Source organism: Schistocerca nitens, chromosome 4 (assembly GCF_023898315.1).
Source record: "Schistocerca nitens isolate TAMUIC-IGC-003100 chromosome 4, iqSchNite1.1, whole genome shotgun sequence".
In the NCBI taxonomy this organism is placed as follows: Eukaryota; Metazoa; Arthropoda; class Insecta; order Orthoptera; family Acrididae; genus Schistocerca; species Schistocerca nitens.
Window position 1 is genome coordinate 754,713,374 of NC_064617.1, and position 17,988 is coordinate 754,731,361.

General features: G+C 42.3%; 1 protein-coding gene across 4 annotated transcripts in view; it reads right to left on the minus strand.

Annotated features, from left to right (window-relative positions):
• LOC126253040 (heparanase-like) overlaps window positions 1-17,988 on the minus strand; it is a 317,446-nt gene that overhangs the window by 91,704 nt on the left and 207,754 nt on the right. For all 4 annotated transcript variants that reach the window (XM_049954109.1, XM_049954111.1, XM_049954112.1 and 1 more), the window contains one exon: window positions 2,754-2,992. In XM_049954109.1, coding sequence (XP_049810066.1) covers window positions 2,754-2,992 — 239 coding nt within the window. The remainder of the gene's footprint in view (window positions 1-2,753; window positions 2,993-17,988) is intronic.

The window sequence follows — 17,988 nt, forward strand, 5'->3', positions numbered from 1 at the left end:
GGGACAGCTGAAAATGTGTGCCCCAACCGGGACTCTAACCCGGGATCCCCTGCTTACATGGCAGACGCTCTATCCATCTGAGCCACCAAGGACACAGATGAATAGCGAACTCTTGAAGCATGCAAGTCCCTGCAATCGTGCTATTCATCTGTGTCCTTGGTGGCTCAGATGGATAGAGCGTCGACTATGTAAGCAGGAGATCCCAGGTTCGAGTCCCGATTGGGGCACACATTTTCAGCTGTCCCCATCGACGTATATCAACAACACCTCTCAGCAGCTGAGGGTTTCAATTAATCATCATTTATCCTACAGAACCTGCACGGTCATCAATGGTATCTGTTCTTTTGAGACCAGTTACTATCTTCATATATATCTCCAAAATGTAATGTGTTTTTTGCAGTTTCATGGGAAAACGTGTATGGTCCGTTTTTCTTTGCCAAGAATACTGTTACACATATCTTGATATGCACGCAAACTTTCTTTTCCCACAACTGGAGATTGATTCGAATAGCTTAATTTACCAACAGGATGGGGCACTGCTGCACGGACATCTGGACGTGCAGGAATTTTTAAATCAAAGGACTACTGAAGATGGATTGGTCGCACTGGACCAAATGATTCAGCCTTACATTACTGCCCTCCAAGGTCACCAGACCTGACTACATGTGATTATTTCTTGTGGAGGGTGCATGAAACACTCTTTTTATGTGCCTCCATTACCAACAACAATGAATGAATTGAGACAGCACATAACAGCAGCTGTGGAAGCTGTAACTCAAGACATGCTCACTGCAGTGTGGGAACAATTTGAATACTGCATTGACATATGCCGTGCATCTCAAGGGGTGCATACAAAAACACGTATGAAAAGGTGAGGAAAAACTTTCTTAGTTTCCCGCTCATCAAAAGACAAAATTCATTGTACATGTTTATTAGTTTCAGAAATATAGACATGTCAAATTGGTTGATTTCCCCCCCCCCCCCCCCCCCCGATACTCCCAGTAGTCCAGGGACATAATTGTGACTGGGGAGCAATTACATATGGTGTTCCCCAAGGTTCAATCTTAGGTCTGTTACTGTTCCTCGTATATGTAAACAATCTTCTGTCTAGTATACAATAAGCAGAATTAGTTCTTTTTGCGGATGACACTAGTATTGTAGTCGGTCCAAGAATATGTACAGAAACAGAAGAAATGGTAAACAAAGTTCTTAAAAGTATCACTGACTGGTTTCTGCAAATCGTCTCACTCCTCAATCTTAAAAAGAAACAACATACTTAGTTTGCACATCATACACAGAGTGGAAACTTCAAAAGTATTAAGGGTTCACATTGATGAGAATTTAAATTGGAAAAAACACATTTTGGAACTCCTAGAACAACGTAGTTCAGCACCATTTGCGGCTGGAATCATGGAAAGTCTTGGGAAGTGACAAATGAGTAAGGTGACCTATTTTGCAAATTTTCATTCAATAATATCATATGGAATAATTTTCTGGGTTAATCCATCTTTAAGAAAGGTAGTCTTCAGTGCACAAAAATGTGCTGTAAGACTAATATGTGGTTCTCACCCACAATCATCTTTTAAACATCTGTTTAAAGAGTTGGGCATTCTGACTACTGCTTCACAATATACTTATTTCCTCATGAAGTTTGTTGTAAATAATCCACTTCAGTTCAAAAGGAACAGTGAGGTACATAATCACAATACGAGAAGGAAAAATGGCATTCAGTACTCCACACTAAGGTTACCTTTAGTGCAAAAAGGGGTGCACAATGCTGCAACAAAAATTTTTGACCACTTCCCCAGTGATATAAAATGTCTGAAAGACAATGTAGTAAAATTTGATAACAACCTCAGAAAGTTTCTTCTTGACAACTCCTATTCTGCAGAATTTCTATTACTGTAATGTGGGTGGTGGGTAGGAATTGTTAACTCACATCTGTATATCGGTAAGTCTTTCCGCTCCCGGGATTGGAATGACTCCTTACCCTCTCCCTTAAAACCCACATCCTTTTGTCTTTCCCTCTCCTTCCCTCTTTCCTGAGGAGGCAACAGTTTGTTGCGAAAGCATGAATTTTGTGTGTATGTTTGTGTTTGTTTGTGTGTCTATCGACATTCCAGCGCTTTCGTTTGGTAAGTCACAGCATCTTTGTTTTTAGATATATTTTTCCCACGTGGAATGTTTCCCTCTATTAATTTTCCTTTAGATAGATAGAGAGAGAGAGAGAGAGAGAGAGAGAGAGAGAGAGAGAGGGGGGGGGGGAGAGAGAGAGAGGGGGGGGGGGGGGGGAGAGAGAGAGAGAGAGAGAGAGAGATGTTCAGTATGTAACTGTATGTGCAAATTAATTTGTGATGTGACTGCAAAATGACTCATTCCACATCATTACAAACTCATCTAACATGTAGCCTGTAATAATTGTGAATTTGTCACACTAATACTCCATACTCTCCTTCAATTTTTGCTGCTGGCTACTCTGGTAGTTCCTGGATACTTGTTTGACATAATCTACATTTATCCTCCCTAAACTATTGCTGTTGACATCACGCGTAACTGGACCTCCAGAAATGCCTTACTAGGTCCAGTAAAATAAGTATTACTTGATGAACTGCTACTAAAGCACAATAATGAAAGACAGTTCTCCAATTATTATTACTGTAATGTAGAACAATGAAGAATATATCTTTTTTCAGTGTACAAATGACAGTCATTGCAAAATAAATATTAACTCTAGAACATAAATAAAACCATACCTGGAACAAAGACCACTGTCACTGCTAAGTATATATGCATTTGCAGGTCCTTCTAAGCCTTTGATATTTAACCATACAGGTTCGTTACCAGTATTAAGCCCATATAATGTTACTGATCCTTCACCAGCATCAGGATTTGCACAGTGAGCATACATTCTGACTGAGTCAGAAGCTGTTTGTTTTACAGAAAATACCTTCTGTCCAACAAGTTTCTTGAACAACACAGACAGCCACCAGTCCTAAAAATTGAAAGAATCTGCTTCTAAATATATTTCTGCACATTTTTGAAAAAGGAATATTTATTTACACATTTATTTCAATTCATTCGGTCATACAAACTCTTTTCTTCTTTTACAGGTAAGCAATAATCATTATACCTAGTTTCTTTCTCACAGCATGTGTGCTTCATACAAATACATTCAAACCGTTGTGTCACAACAGTACAACTATGTTATGAATAGCAACTATTGGAATTAAAATAAGGACCTTTTCATTAGGCACATTTTGCTCAGCAGGTGCTGTGAGACAGAAAGGATTAAAAATTGGAAAATTATTTTTACCAACATTTTAAGAAGGTGAAGTAATATTGGTGAGTGTATGAAAGTTGAAGTTATGGCAAACATTTGAGAACAAAAGTGCTGAGAGTCACGTTGATACATGAAAAATTAAAGTGATCTCACCTAATGTACCCATTTCTATGATTGGGTCATATGGCAGTGTAGTCATTAGTGCCCATCACATAGTCCTATATAGAGTACAATTCCTGTGGCATATAGTGGCAGGATACAAAGTATGTTGTCCTCACTTTCTGCCAGGAGGAAAGTGTGCCAGCAGGCAATGAAATTATGTCAACTTTCACTAGTCAAATAAGTACGAGGGCAGTTCAATAAGTAATGCAACACATTTTTTTTCTGAAACAGGGGTTGTTTCATTCAGCATTGAAATACACCAGGTTACTCCCCAATCTTTTAGCTACACAACACTATTTTTCAACGTAATCTCCATTCAATGCTACGGCCTTACGCCACCTTGAAATGAGGGCCTGTATGCCTGCACGGTACCATTCCACTGGTCGATATCGGAGCCAACGTCGTACTGCATCAATAACTTCTTCATCATCCGCGTAGTGCCTCCCACGGATTGCGTCCTTCATTGGGCCAAACATATGTAAATCCGACGGTGCGAGATCGGGGCTGTAGGGTGCATGAGGAAGAACAGTCCACTGAAGTTTTGTGAGCTCCTCTCGGGTGCGAAGACTTGTGTGAGGTCTTGCGTTGTCATGAAGAAGGAGAAGTTCGTTCAGATTTTTGTGCCTACGAACACGCTGAAGTCGTTTCTTCAATTTCTGAAGAGTAGCACAATACACTTCAGAGTTGATCGTTTGACCATGGGAAAGGACATCGAACAGAATAACCCCTTCAGCTTCCCAGAAGACTGTAACCATGACTTTACCGGCTGAGGGTATGGCTTTAAACTTTTTCTTGGTAGGGGAGTGGGTGTGGCGCCACTCCATTGATTGCCATTTTGTTTCAGGTTCGAAGTGATGAACCCATGTTTCATCGCCTGTAACAATCTTTGACAAGAAATTGTCACCCTCAGCCACATGAGGAGCAAGCAATTCCGCACAGATGGTTCTCCTTTGCTCTTTATGGTGTTCGGTTAGACAACGAGGGACCCAGTGGGAACAAACCTTTGAATATCCCAACTGGTGAACAATTGTGACAGCACTACCAACAGAGATGTCAAGTTGAGCACTGAGTTGTTTGATGGTGATCCGTCGATCATCTCGAACGAGTGTGTTCGCATGCTCAGCCATTGCAGGAGTCACAGCTGTGCACGGCCGGCCCGCACGCGGGAGATCAGACAGTCTTGCTTGACCTTGCGGCGATGATGACACACGCTTTGCCCAACGACTCACCGTGCTTTTGTCCACTGCCTGATCACCATAGACATTCTGCAAGCGCCTATGAATATCTGAGATGCCCTGGTTTTCCGCCAAAAGAAACTCGATCACTGCCCATTGTTTGCAACGCACATCCGTTACAGACGCCATTTTAACAGCTCCGTACAGCGCTGCCACCTGTCGGAAGTCAATGAAACTATACGAGACGAAGCGGGAATGTTTGAAAATATTCCACAAGAAATTTCCGGTTTTTTCAACCAAAATTGGCCGAGAAAAAAACTGTGTTGCATTACTTATTGAACTGCACTCGTACTTTCATTAATATGCAGCATTCCATTTTATTGGACTTAAATACAATTGTATGAAGACAATTTTATTATTATGCTGACCAGGAAGAAATGTGTTCTCTTCAAATATCCCTCATGCAACTATGGTTTGTCAGAAAGCGACGGCCATCAATTACTCTTCTGAAAAAATTCTACAGTAGATAAAGACACACATCCAGTGAGAAAGTTATAGAAGCAGTTAATGATTAAAAAAATATCTGTAAGCAAGAGTGAACACTGTGCTTTGCATTTGCTTTGTCTTTATTAATTTCGCCTTCCTTCTGTGACTAGAATTATCATGCAAGTTTTGGTTGATGACAGCTCACTTATCTGAAACTGGTTTTCATGACTGATGGATATGCGTGTAGGCAGGGCTGGTTTGAGAACATTTCTCCTCAGAAGTGACTTATCATTCAACATCCTCCCCATCCTTGCTTTTCCCTTGTACACTTTGAAAATCCACGTCAGTTTTTGCTGCTAATTGCACATTGTGCTAATTGTCAAACACATTGTATACAAATCTTGCACTTGGACACCTCTGGCACCCCCCCCCCCCCACCCTCCACCTCCTCCTCCTCCCCCTCCGCCTCTTCGCATCTCAACTGTGATATGTAGCGTATTGAAATCTCAGAGTTATGGCACATCTGGTGTCCCTCTGCTGTCTTGTGTTACTTGTGCCCTAAACCGACCCTGTGTAGGTGTCAGTAGGCATTTAATTTCTTATAAGAGTCATTGTGTATATGAGTATTTAATTTTGAAGCTGATATTTTAAATTGTTGCTAGTGGCCAAACATATTGCTGGGTAAAATTTACATTTTGTGGAAGAGAAGAAGGATGTTCATTTATCCACTGCTGTAAAAGAGTTAACACAATGACAGAAAAGTATATCAAATATCAGCGTTTGGAATTGCCAGTTTCTTCATCGTTAAAAATCGTAGTTAAGAAAAAATGAAGATGTAAAGAGTAAAAAATGACTGTACAAGCAAAGCATATAAAGTTATTCCACATAGAATCTTGGAGACAAAAGGTCTAAAACATGGAAAAGAAGTAATCCGAACTGAAATTTTTGCACTGCAGCAGAGTTCATATTCTAGTGAATGTTCATAAGACACTAATTTTGCTTTATTACAAGCAAACAGAAAGGCTAGCCACTATTTACATCTGGGAGGAAAATTCCAAGTGAAGGTGGTAAATAAACTTTCAACTAGGGGAAAAATATTCTGAACTTTTAGAGTTGACAATGTCTACCTCAGTGAAGAAAGAGAGATAGGTTTGGGCAAGGTTAGAAATGAGTGGCAGATTTGACTCTAGGATGAGAGGGACCTGTCTACTGACCTTTCTTCAGAACTGACTGTCTCTGTGCTGGCCTCATCAAAACATTAATTATTTTTATGAAATCATTGCAACTCAACTTCATGCTATCTAAATGGGCTCCAGTCTGGGGTATGAGCAACATGCTCCTCCTTTCCAGCCTTCTCTAACCTATCCCTCTTTCTTCCCATAGGAAACAGCTAACAGTTCCAAAGGCTAGGAATAGTTTCATTTACTTTTAAGTATTTCTACTGGCAGTGCTTGAAAGATCATCTAAAAATAAGAACTGGCCAGCTACTCTGTCACTTTGTAATTCAAGAGTGTTCTCAGTTGAATTTTCCTTATGGTATAATTATGCTTTATAACATAAACCTTAAACATTAAACAATCTTCAGAAGCTAAAAAGCACAAATCATGTAGTTCCATAACAGCTTAAGAACTAGATCAATGGCACAAGCACCACACATTACTGACATGTATGGGGGATGGAGAAAAATATGTAACACCAAAAACACAATACACTATCATGACTATGGTGTAAGAAAATGTTGCCATTTGATACAGCCTGCAGCCATCTCAGAATGGATAAATACAAATCTTGTGTGGTTTCAAGAGAATCTTATATTATTCTCCATGCAAATTAGTGGCAAAATCAAGTAATAATGATTGAGATGATTAGGGATCATACTCTCGTCTCTACAAAGTAGACCATAAAAGCTCTGTAATATTGAGATCTGGTGACTGTGGTGACCAGGAGAGATGTAACAATTCAACCCTGTGCTCACAAAACCAGTCCTGGATGATGAGAGCAGGATGAACAGGGGTCCTGTCGTCTTGGAATACAGCATTTCCTTTCAAGATCAAACATTTTAACATGGGATGGACCTGACCAACCAAACCGATCACATGATCTTTGATAATAACACAACCTGTCAGGATAACCATGGTGCCCTTGGAATACCACACTGTTGTTGTTGTTTTGTGGTCTTCAGTCCAAACTGGTTTGATGCAGCTCTCCATGCTACTCCATACTGTGCAAGCCTCTTCATCTTCGAGTGACTCCTGCAACCTACAGCCTTCTGAATCTGCACACTGTATTCATCTCTTGATTTCCCTCTATGATTCCCCCCCCCCCCCCCCCCACACACACACACATTTCCCTCCAGTACTAAATTGGTGATCCCTTGATGTCTCAGAATGTGTCCTACCAGCCAATCCCTTCTTCTAGTCAGGTTGTGACAAATTTCTTTTGTTCCCAGTTCTATTCAGTACCTCCACATTAGTTATGTCATCTACAGATCTAATCTTCAGCATTCTTCTGTAGCACCACATTTGAAAAGCATCTATTCTATTCTCTCATCTAAACTGTTTATTGTCCACATTTCACTTCCATACATGGCTATAATCCATACAAATATTTTCAGAAAAGACTTCTTGACATTTAAATCCATACTTAAGGGGAGTTGGAATGCCCTATCTCGCCAATGTTAAATTTGCTAACTTTGTGTACCTTTTTCTTTGGAACTATTATCTTCAGAACTTTGAAATTCTGGCAGAGGTTTTCAGCATATATTGTGAGCCCACTGAACTAGAACCAATGTTTTCTTTTTGTTGGTATAGTATTTATGAATTTTTTACCATTAAGCCATTTTTTATTGGAAAAAGTATAACATAAACTTCCCTAGTTCAGAGAATAAGCCAGTTCTTGTCATGATTCTAGTTCAGTGGCCTCTTTGAACTGTTTTGCAGCATTTCTGAAAATTTGAATGTTGTTGGTTGAGTGGTTTATGAGATAAAGGTACATGTAACACTAAAAATGTCAAATGCCAGAAAATGCGATTAAAGTAATTTATTATGAAAATTCACAAATACCTTTTATTCTATTATCAAAAGTGTCCAGCAGAGTAATCAGGGTCATCTTCTAGTTCTTCTTCTTCACCTAGAAGCTTTCTTCTCCTTGCTGCCCTTGCTTTTTTTGTATTAAATTCAGCTGCATACTGAGCCTTCCTTACTCGCACGCTGTCCAGAAGCTGAAGACCTCTGATGGTGTTGATACCAGGAGCAATGCCGAGCCTTGCCATGACCTTTAGCCTACCCATATGACCATCATTGAATGAAATAACAGCATCACTGACTCCCCATTTCAATGTTTTTATCCCAACAAATACATTCTTAGGTACACGAGTCCAAATGAGGTTGTTGAACGACTCGTTTTGATTCTGGGTACAACCATGAAGACATTTTCGCAGAAGATCAGGATGCCCCAAGTCTCTATATATTGGTTTAATTACTTCCATAACAGCCAATGGAATATAATTTTTATGGTGATAAGGATCCCCAGTAGCTTGAGATTTTCTATAATTGCACCATGACTGAGGACCATCTGGACAAGCAAAATGTTGAGGATTATCATCAGTTGATGATCGATGTAAATATGTGGCCCATACAGCTTGTCTCATTTCCTGCAAATTATTTGCATTATTTCTTATTGCCATACCATAGTATTGTTGTAATTCATTTATAATTTTATCTGACAGGCGACCTCTAATGGTTTTACCATCTGACAAAATTTTGTCCTTCAGATTCTGTTTCAGTTTCCTTAGACGAGTGCCCATTCGTTTCTGAACATGACCGACACATTCTAGTTTAGTTATTGTCTTATTGACATATGGCATGGATTCTGTAACACTTTTGTATGCCTTGGAGTCCCCATCTCCAAGGAATTTTGTGTAAAATACTCCCCGTTCTTTTTCTGATCTGCTAAACATTTTCACAGCAGCGGCAGCCTCCATGCCTCCACTCGTACCTTCATAATTCTTGCTACATATGTGAGCTGCTTCTTTCTTACCAGATGCACAATGGTAACAATGTTTAGTGAGCACTTCATAGTCCAAAACTTTACCGCTGTCCACACTAGTAACAGTAGCAACAGCATTTTTGGATGTGTGACCCCTTTTCTGCCAGGTTCCATCAAAAGCAACAGGGATATCTGGGTTTCCTTCATTTATATATTTTGCTTCACTGGCAGCAGCTTTCATTGATAAATCTGCTACAGACTGAACAGCATCTCCTATCACTTCAGTGTAATTGTCAATTTTAGCAGGTGGAGGTGGAAGATTCATTATGGCACAAAATGTTTGAGCAGCAGTATGTCCTTTACCAATTGCTCTCATTGCATACATTAGCCTGATATTACTCTCAAACAAATTGCTACTGCATGTTTTAGAGCTCCAAAAACAGGTCTCATTTTCACAACTGGCACAAACTATAGCAATTTTGCAGGAAAGTCCTATAGAGTTTGTTATGTTCATATCAAAAGAACCTCCACAAAGATTACAACACAAACATTTCTTCATAAACTCAGTAAAAACAGGAAAGTCGACTAAAACATATTGTTCATTAGAAGCTTCATCTGTAATTTCACTTGCACAGTTTGATAACTTCTTTTTTGATGCACTGGTGGGCGTGTCTCCTTCACACATCTCAGCTGTACAAACGTCAGAACTTTCACCAGCATCAACAGGTGCTGAAGCAGAATCACTTGAACAAACGTTATTTGTAAATCTATTACCGCGAAACTTTCGCTTTTTAAATAATGATGCACTCCTAGGCATCGTAGAAACTACGCACTCACCACTGAAAGTCAAAACAAGACAGATAACAAACTCCAAATGAGCGACAAACTAAACTCGAGGCTCAAAACAAACACTCACAGATCAAAAACTGAACAATAAACACAGCTAGTCGTAAAAACAATGGTACCTATGGAAGGATCAAAGATTCTACAACTGAAGAGTGAAATCCACAGCCTTCTAAATGTAATGTTTTCGGAAATGCGAAGATTTAAATGTGTACAAATCACAAGATGGGTAACTTTGCTGGGCGCACATGTAATTTTGAAAAATTAAATAAAAATACTTCCAATTGGAATTTCTTAACAAATTTTGCACCATTTTAAGCAGAAAATTTCAAATTAAGTTATAAGGTTAAAAACTGAAAATGTGAATTTTTTCCATTTTCCGGCATTCCAACTCCCCTTAACGTTAACAAAATTCTCCTCTTCAAAATACTTTTCTTACCATTGTCAGTTTACATCTACTACTTTCAGTTTCTCATTTCATAATTTAATTCCCATAGCTTCAACTGATTTAATTCAACTACATTCCATTACCCTTGTTTTGCTTTTGTTTATGCACATCTTATTTCCTCCTTTCAAGATACTGTCTATTTCTTTTCACTGGACTTTAATTCCATCTCAATTTTTTTTTTTTTTTTTTCCTTTACTGCTCGCACAATGTACAGATTGAATAACATCGGGGATAGGCTACAACCTTGTATCACTTTCTTCTCAACCACTGCTTCCCTTTCATGCCCCTTGACTCCTATAACTGCAATGTAGCTTCTGTACAAACTGTAAATAGGCTTTCTCTCCCTGTATTTTACCCCTGTCACCTTTAGAACTTGAAAGAGTGTCTCTCAGTCAACCTTGTCAAAAGCTTTTTCTAAGTCTACAAATGCCATAGATGTAGGTTTGCGTTCCCTTAACCTATCTTCTATGAGAAGTCGTAGCAACAGTGTTACCTTGTGTGTTCCTACATTTCTCCGGAATCCAAACTGATCTTCCCCAAGTTCGCCTTCTACCAGTTTTTCCATTCTTCTATAAAGAATCTGTGTTAGTATTTTGCAACTGTGACTTATTAAACTGATAGTTTGATAATTTTCACACCTGTCAGCACCTGCTTTCTTTGAAATTGGAATTATTATATTCTTCTTGAAGTCTATGGGTTTTCCACCTGTGGCACACATCTTGCTCACCAGATGGAAGTGTTTTGTCATGGTTGGTTCTCCCAAGGCTATGAGCAGTTCTAACACAATGTTGTCTATTCCAGAGGCCTTGTTTCGACTTTGGTCTTTCAGTGCTCTGTCAAATTCTTCACTTCGACTTTGGTCTTTCAGTGCTCTGTCAAATTCTTTACACTGTGTCATATTTCCGCATCTCATTTTCATCTAGATTCTTTTCTAATTCCATAATATTGCCCTACAGGACATCTCCCTTGTGTAAACCCTCTATATACTTCTTTCAACTTTGTGCTTTCCCTTCTTCGCTTAGGACTGGTTTTCCATCTGAGCTCTTGATATTCATAAAGGTGGTTCTCTTTTTTCCACAGCTCTATTTAATTTTCCCAGAGTCAGCATCTATATTATCATGATATTTGTTTCTAAATCCTTACATTTGTTCTCTAGCCATTCCTGCTTCACCATTTTGCACTTCCTGCCAATCTCACTTTTTACATATTTGCTTTCCCTTTCATTTGCTTTATTTTTCTGTTTTCTCCTTCCATCAATTAAATTCAATATCTCTTGTGCTACCCAACGATATTTAATAGACGTCATCTTTTTACATAATGGATCCTCTGCTGCCTTCATTATTTCATCTCTCAAAGCTATCCATCCTTCTTCTATTGTATTCCCTTCCCTTGTTCTTGTCAGTTGTTCCCCAATGCTTTTTCTGAAACTATCTACAACCTCTGGTTCTTTCAGTTTATTCAGGCCCTATCTCCTTAAATTCCTACCTTTTGTGCAGTTTTGTCTGTTTTAATCTACAGTTCATAACCAATAAATTGTGGTCAGAGTCCACAGTTGCCTTCAGAAATATTTTCGCAATTTAAAATCTGGTTCCAAAATCTCTGTCTTACCATTATGTAATCAGTCTTGTCTTACCATTATGTAATCAATCTGAAACCTTCTGGTGTCTCCAGCTATCTTCCACATATGCAGCATTCTTTCATGGTTCTTCCATCAGGTGTTATCTATGATTAAATTATGCTTTGTGCAAAATTCTACCAAGTAGCTTCTTCTTTCATTCCTTTCCCTCAGTCCATATTCACTACTATTTTTCCTTTTCCCACTATCAAGTTCCAGTCCCTCATGACTATTAAATTTTCATCTCCCTTAACTATCTGAATAATTTCTTTTATCTCATCATACATTTCTTCAATCTCATCATATGTGGAGCCAGTTGGCATATAAACTTGTTCTACTGTGGTGAGTGTGGGCTTCATGTCTATCTTGGCTACAACAATTTATTCACGTTCCTGTTTTTTATTCATTATTAAACCTATTCCTGCATTACCCCTATTTGATTCTGTACTTACAACCCTGTATTCACCCAACCAAAAGTGCTATTTCTCCTGCCACTGAACTTCACTAATTCCCGCTATATCTAACTTTAACCTGTCCATTTCCCTTTTTAAATTTTCTAGCGTACCTGCCTGATTAAGAGACCTGATATTCCATACTCCGATCCATACCTCCAAAATATTTTACCCAAGAGGATGTTGTTATCATTTAGCCATACAACAGAGCTGTAAGTCCTTGGGAAAAATTATGGCTGTACTTTCCCCTTGATTTCAGCTGTTGGCAGTACCAGCATAGCACAGCCATTTTGGGTGATGTTAACAAGGCCAGATCAGTCAATCATCCTGACTGTTGCCCCTGACTGAAAAGGCTGCTGCCTCTCTTCAGGAACCACAAGTTTGCCTGACCTCTCAACAGACAATGCTCTGTTGTGGTGACAACTACAGTACAGTTACCTCTGTCACTGGGGCACACAAACCTCCCCACCAACAGCAAGGTCCAAGGTTGGTAGGTTGGTTGGCTGGTTTAGAGGCATGAGAAGGAACCAAACTATGAGGTCATCGGTTCCTTGTTCCTAATAAAACAATACCACAAGTATGAGAATACAACAGATGAAACGTATAACACGAAACAGAAAGAAACGAAAAGCCAAAAGAATGAAGGGAAGGCAACAAACACTAAAAGAAACAAAAGAGGACAAGAAAACAACAGAGAGACACTAGAAACAGAAGAGAGTAAAACATGAAAGCAGATTACAGTGGCTGGCCAACCACGAGAATAAAACGAGAAAGCCAGCCACTCCGCAACACATTAAAACCTCCACCTTAAAAGCACTAGGGTGGAGGACACAGAGAGAGAAAGGACATGCGCTGAAATCTACATAGAAGTATAAAACGCACTCTCATGGATAAAACATAAAACTGAAGCTGCTGTGGAGGTATTTTTGCCCAACACTGAAGGCAGGGTGCTGGAAAAGTTAAAAGTCTGCCGCAGAGCGGCTAAAAGTGGGCAGTCCGGCAAGAGGTGGACGACTGTTATTTGGGAGCCACAGAGACACTGAGGTGGGTCCTTGCAACCAAGTAGGGTACCATGCATTAGTCACATATGGCCAATGCAGAGCCGGCAGAGGACAACTGATTCCCTATGAGAGGTCTGCTTGGAAGACTTCCACACATTCATAGTCTCCTTAATGACACGCAGTTTGTTGTGCATGCTGTCATGCCATTCCGTCTCCCAAAGCCGGAAAACCCTGCAGTGTAAGACAGAACACAGGTCAGCTTCGGAGATGCCTATCTCCAGAAGCGGTTTCCGCATTGCCTGTTTGGCCAGCCTGTCGGCAAGTTCATTGCAGGGGATTCCGACGTGTCCTGTGGTCTACACAAACACCACGGAACGACAGGACTATTCCAGGGCATAGATGGACCAATGAATGGACGCTACCAGAGGGTGGCAAGGGTAGCACTGGTCGATAGCTTGTAGGCTGCTCAATGAGTCAGTACACAGGAGAAATTACTCGCCGGGGCATGAGCGAATGTACTCAAGAGCACAAGATATGGCTGCCAGCTCTGCAGTGAAAACATTGCAGCCAACTGGCAAGGAGTGCTGCTCAATATGTCCTCCATGAACATAATGCGAAGCCTATGTGACCATCAGCCATTGAGCCATCGGAGTAAACCATTTCAGAGCCCCGGAACACGTCAAGAATCGAGAGGAAGTGACAGTGGAGAGCGGCGGGGTTAACGGAGTCCTTAGGGCCATGTAAAAGGTCCAGCCGAAGCCAGATTGGTGTTGCTCAGGCAATGGAGGGCATTGAGGTGCTGCCAGCACTTCTGCTTAAGCTGATGGAGATGAGGGAACCAAGTCAATCAAACGTCGAAAACCAGTCCTAGGAATTGATATGTCTCCACTACAGTGAGTGGATCGTCATTAAGGTAAAGTGCGGGTTCTGGATGAACGGTATGATGCCGACAGAAGTGCACGACACACGATTTTGCGGCTGAAAACTGGAAGCCGTGGGCTAGAGCCCATGACTGCACCTTGTGGATGGCTCCCTGGAGGTGCCGCTCAGCAACAGTACTAGAGCAACAGAACGAAATGCAGAAGTCGTCTGCATACAGAGAAGGTGAGACGGAGGGCCCGACAGCTGCTGATAGACTGTTAATGGCCACTAAAAATAGAGAGATGCTCAATACAGAGCCCTGTGGGACTCCATTCTCCATATATGGATGGAACTATGGAAGTCGCCAACTTGGACACGGAAAGTACGGAGTGACCGGAAGTTTCGGATAAAAATCGGGCGTGGTCCCCCGAGAACCCACTCATACAATGTGGCAAGGATATGATGTCGCCAAGTCATGTCGTATGCTTTACATAAGTCAAAAAAGATGGCAGTCAGGTGTTGCCATCTGGAAAATGCTGTTTGGATGGCAGACTTGATGGACACAAGATTATCAGTGGTAGAGTGACCCTGGCGGAAGCCACCCTGACATGGAGCCAGCAAGCCACGTGACTCCAGGACCCAACACAACCGCCAACATACCTCACGTTCCAGCAGCTTACAAAGAACGTTGGTGAGGCTGATGGGCTGATAGCTATCCACATAAACCGGGTTTTTACCAGGTTTGAGCACCGGAATGATGGTGCTCCCCCGCCATTGTGATGGAAAGACACCATCGCACCAGATCCAGTTGAAGATGACAAGATGATGTCACTTGTAGTCAGATGAGAGATGTTTAATCATCTGGCTGTGGATGCGATAAAGCCCAGGAGCTGTGTTGGGGCAATGTGCAAGGGCACTGAGGAGCTCCCACTCTGTAAATGTGGCATTATAGGACTCACTACAGCCTGTAGTGAATGAGAGGACGTTCCCTCCCAGCCACCGTTTGAGTGTGCGAAAGGCTGGGGGGTAATTCTCCGATGCAGAGGCTCGAGCAAAGTGCTCGGCAATTGTGTTTGCGTTGGTACATAACTCGCCATTTATGATAACACTGGGGACAGCTGTTGGGGCCTGGTACCCAAAATATGTTTGATCTTTGGCCAGACTTGGGTAGGCGACGTGTGGCACCCAATGGTGGAGACGTATCTCTCCCAACACTCCTTCTTCCGTTGTTTGATAAGGTAGTGAACACAGGCATGGACCCGTTTAAAGGCTATGAGGTACTCCAGGGAAGGGTGCCGCTTATGGTGCTGTAGAGCTCGCCGAAACTCCTTAATTGCTTCAGCGACTTGCGGCGACCATCAAGGGACTGCCTTATGCCTCGGGCACCCAAAAGAGCGAGGGATCGCGTTTTCTGCCGCAGAAACAACTGTGCTAGTCACCTGCTCAACCATCACATCGATGTTACCGTGTAGGGGAGATTCAACGGTGACAGCAGAGGTGAAAGTTCCCCAGTCCACCTTGTTCAAAGCCCATCTGAGCAGGTGTCTGTGTGCCTGATGCTGGGGCAGCGACAGGAAGATGGGGAAGTGGTCATTACCACACAGGTCATCATGTGCTCTCCAGTGGATAGATGGGAGAAGTCCTGGGCTGCAAATTGATTAATCAATGGCCAAGTAACTACCACGAGCCACACTGAAATGTGTGGCAGCCCCAGTATTTAAGAGGCAGAGGTCGAACTGCGACAGTAAAGTTTCAACATCTCTGCCTTGGCCAGTAAGCAAGGTACCACCCCACAAGTGGTTATGGGCATTAAAATCCCCCAGAAGTAGGAAAGGTTTAGGGAGTTCATCAATCAGTGCAGCTAATATATTCAGGGGTACTGCACCATCTGGAGGAAGATATACATTGCAGACAGTTATTTCCTGCATCATCTTTATTATGACAGCCACAGCTTCAAAAGGTGTTTGAAGGGGCACATGTTCACTAAAGACCAAGTTTAGCACATAAACGCAAACTCCACCTGACACTCGATTATAGTCACTACGGTTCCTGTAATACCCCTTACAGCCACGGAGGGCAGGGATCTGCATTGCTGGGAACCAGGATTCCTGGAGGGCAATGCAGATAGTAGGTGTAAAGCTTAATAGTTGCCATTGCTCAGCCAGGCGGTGGAAAAAAAAGGCCGCAATTCCACTGGAGGATGACGTCATGAGACTGGGAAGGCACGAAACATTCAATGAGGCAGTTTACACCTCAGAGTCACCTGCTGCCACCGATTTATTGCCTGAGCAGTCTACATCCATTGTGGCTGAGGGCGTGGCGAGATCTAGGTCCACAGCGGATGCCAAAATTTCCACCCCATCCTCAGCAGCAGAGCTTGTAGGTAGAGATGGTGTGGGTGCCACCGCAATTTCCTTGGTCTTAGGTGTTTTCTTTTTCGATTTCTCTCGCTGCTATTTGGGTTTCCCTGGCTGGGAGGATTTCACTGGCTCAGTCTCCAGGACTGAGGATGAATGTGAAGCCCTACAACCAGCTGCTTTTAGGCTCTTCAGCCACTGGCAGAGGTCATCTTTCCCACTAGAAGAAACCTGGGAAGGGAGAGACCCAAGGGACCCCTTCCTAGTGAGGGAAGCCGAAGAAGACTTAGCTTCTCCAGCTTAGAAGTGGGGACGGACGTCCTCGATGGTTGGAGGGTGGGGGGTTGGGGGGGGGGGGGGGTGTTGCTCCTAGAGTAGGTGGTGCAGGAGCAACAGAGAGGGAAATGCCCCCCCCCCCGCCCCCCCCCCCCCCCGCCCCCCCCACCGTCAAGGGGGCAGGTGTAGTCTTCCAGCTCTGAGAGTTCACCTGGGTTGGTGGAGCTGATGGTGCCAGAACTGTTGTAGCGGCGGTGTAAGATGATGTCATACACACATGATGCAGGCATTCAAATTTTCTCTTAGCCTCAGTGTAGGTCAGTCCGTCCAGGGTCTTCTACTCCATGATTTTCCTTTCTTTCTGGAGAATCCTGCAGTCAGGCGAGCATGGCAGATGGTGCTCTCCTCAGTTGACACAGATGGGAGGCGGAGCACATGGAGGTCAGTCTGTCCAGGGTCTTCTACTCCATGATGGGATGTGATGGGCATCTGCAATCTCGGCATGTGATGCTGGAAGTACAGTGGGAAGACATATGGCCAAACTTCCAGCACTTAATGCACCGCATTGGGGGAGGGATATAGTGCTTTACATCACACCGGTAGACCATCACCTTGACCTTCTCGGGCAATGTATCATCCTAAAAGGCCAAGAGGAAGGCACCGGTGGCAACCTAATTATCCTTCAGATCCCGGGGGACACAGCAGATGAAAGTACACCTCGCTGCACTGAATTGCCGCGCAGCTCATCGTCGGACTGCAAAAGAAGGTCTGTGTGAAATATGATACCCTGGACCATATTTAAGCTCTTATGGGGCATGATGGTTACAGAAACATCATCCAACTTGTCACAAGTGATTAACTCCCGTGACTGGGCAGAGGATGCTGTTTTGATCAAGACTGACCCAGATCTCATTTTGGACAAGCCCTCCACCAACTTGTCCTTGTCCCCTTCCCAACTGACACACTCTTCGGGAAAATTTTGAAGAATGGAGGTCAAACCCTACAGGGGACCATCACATAAAGGCCGAAATGTGTGAGACTCCTT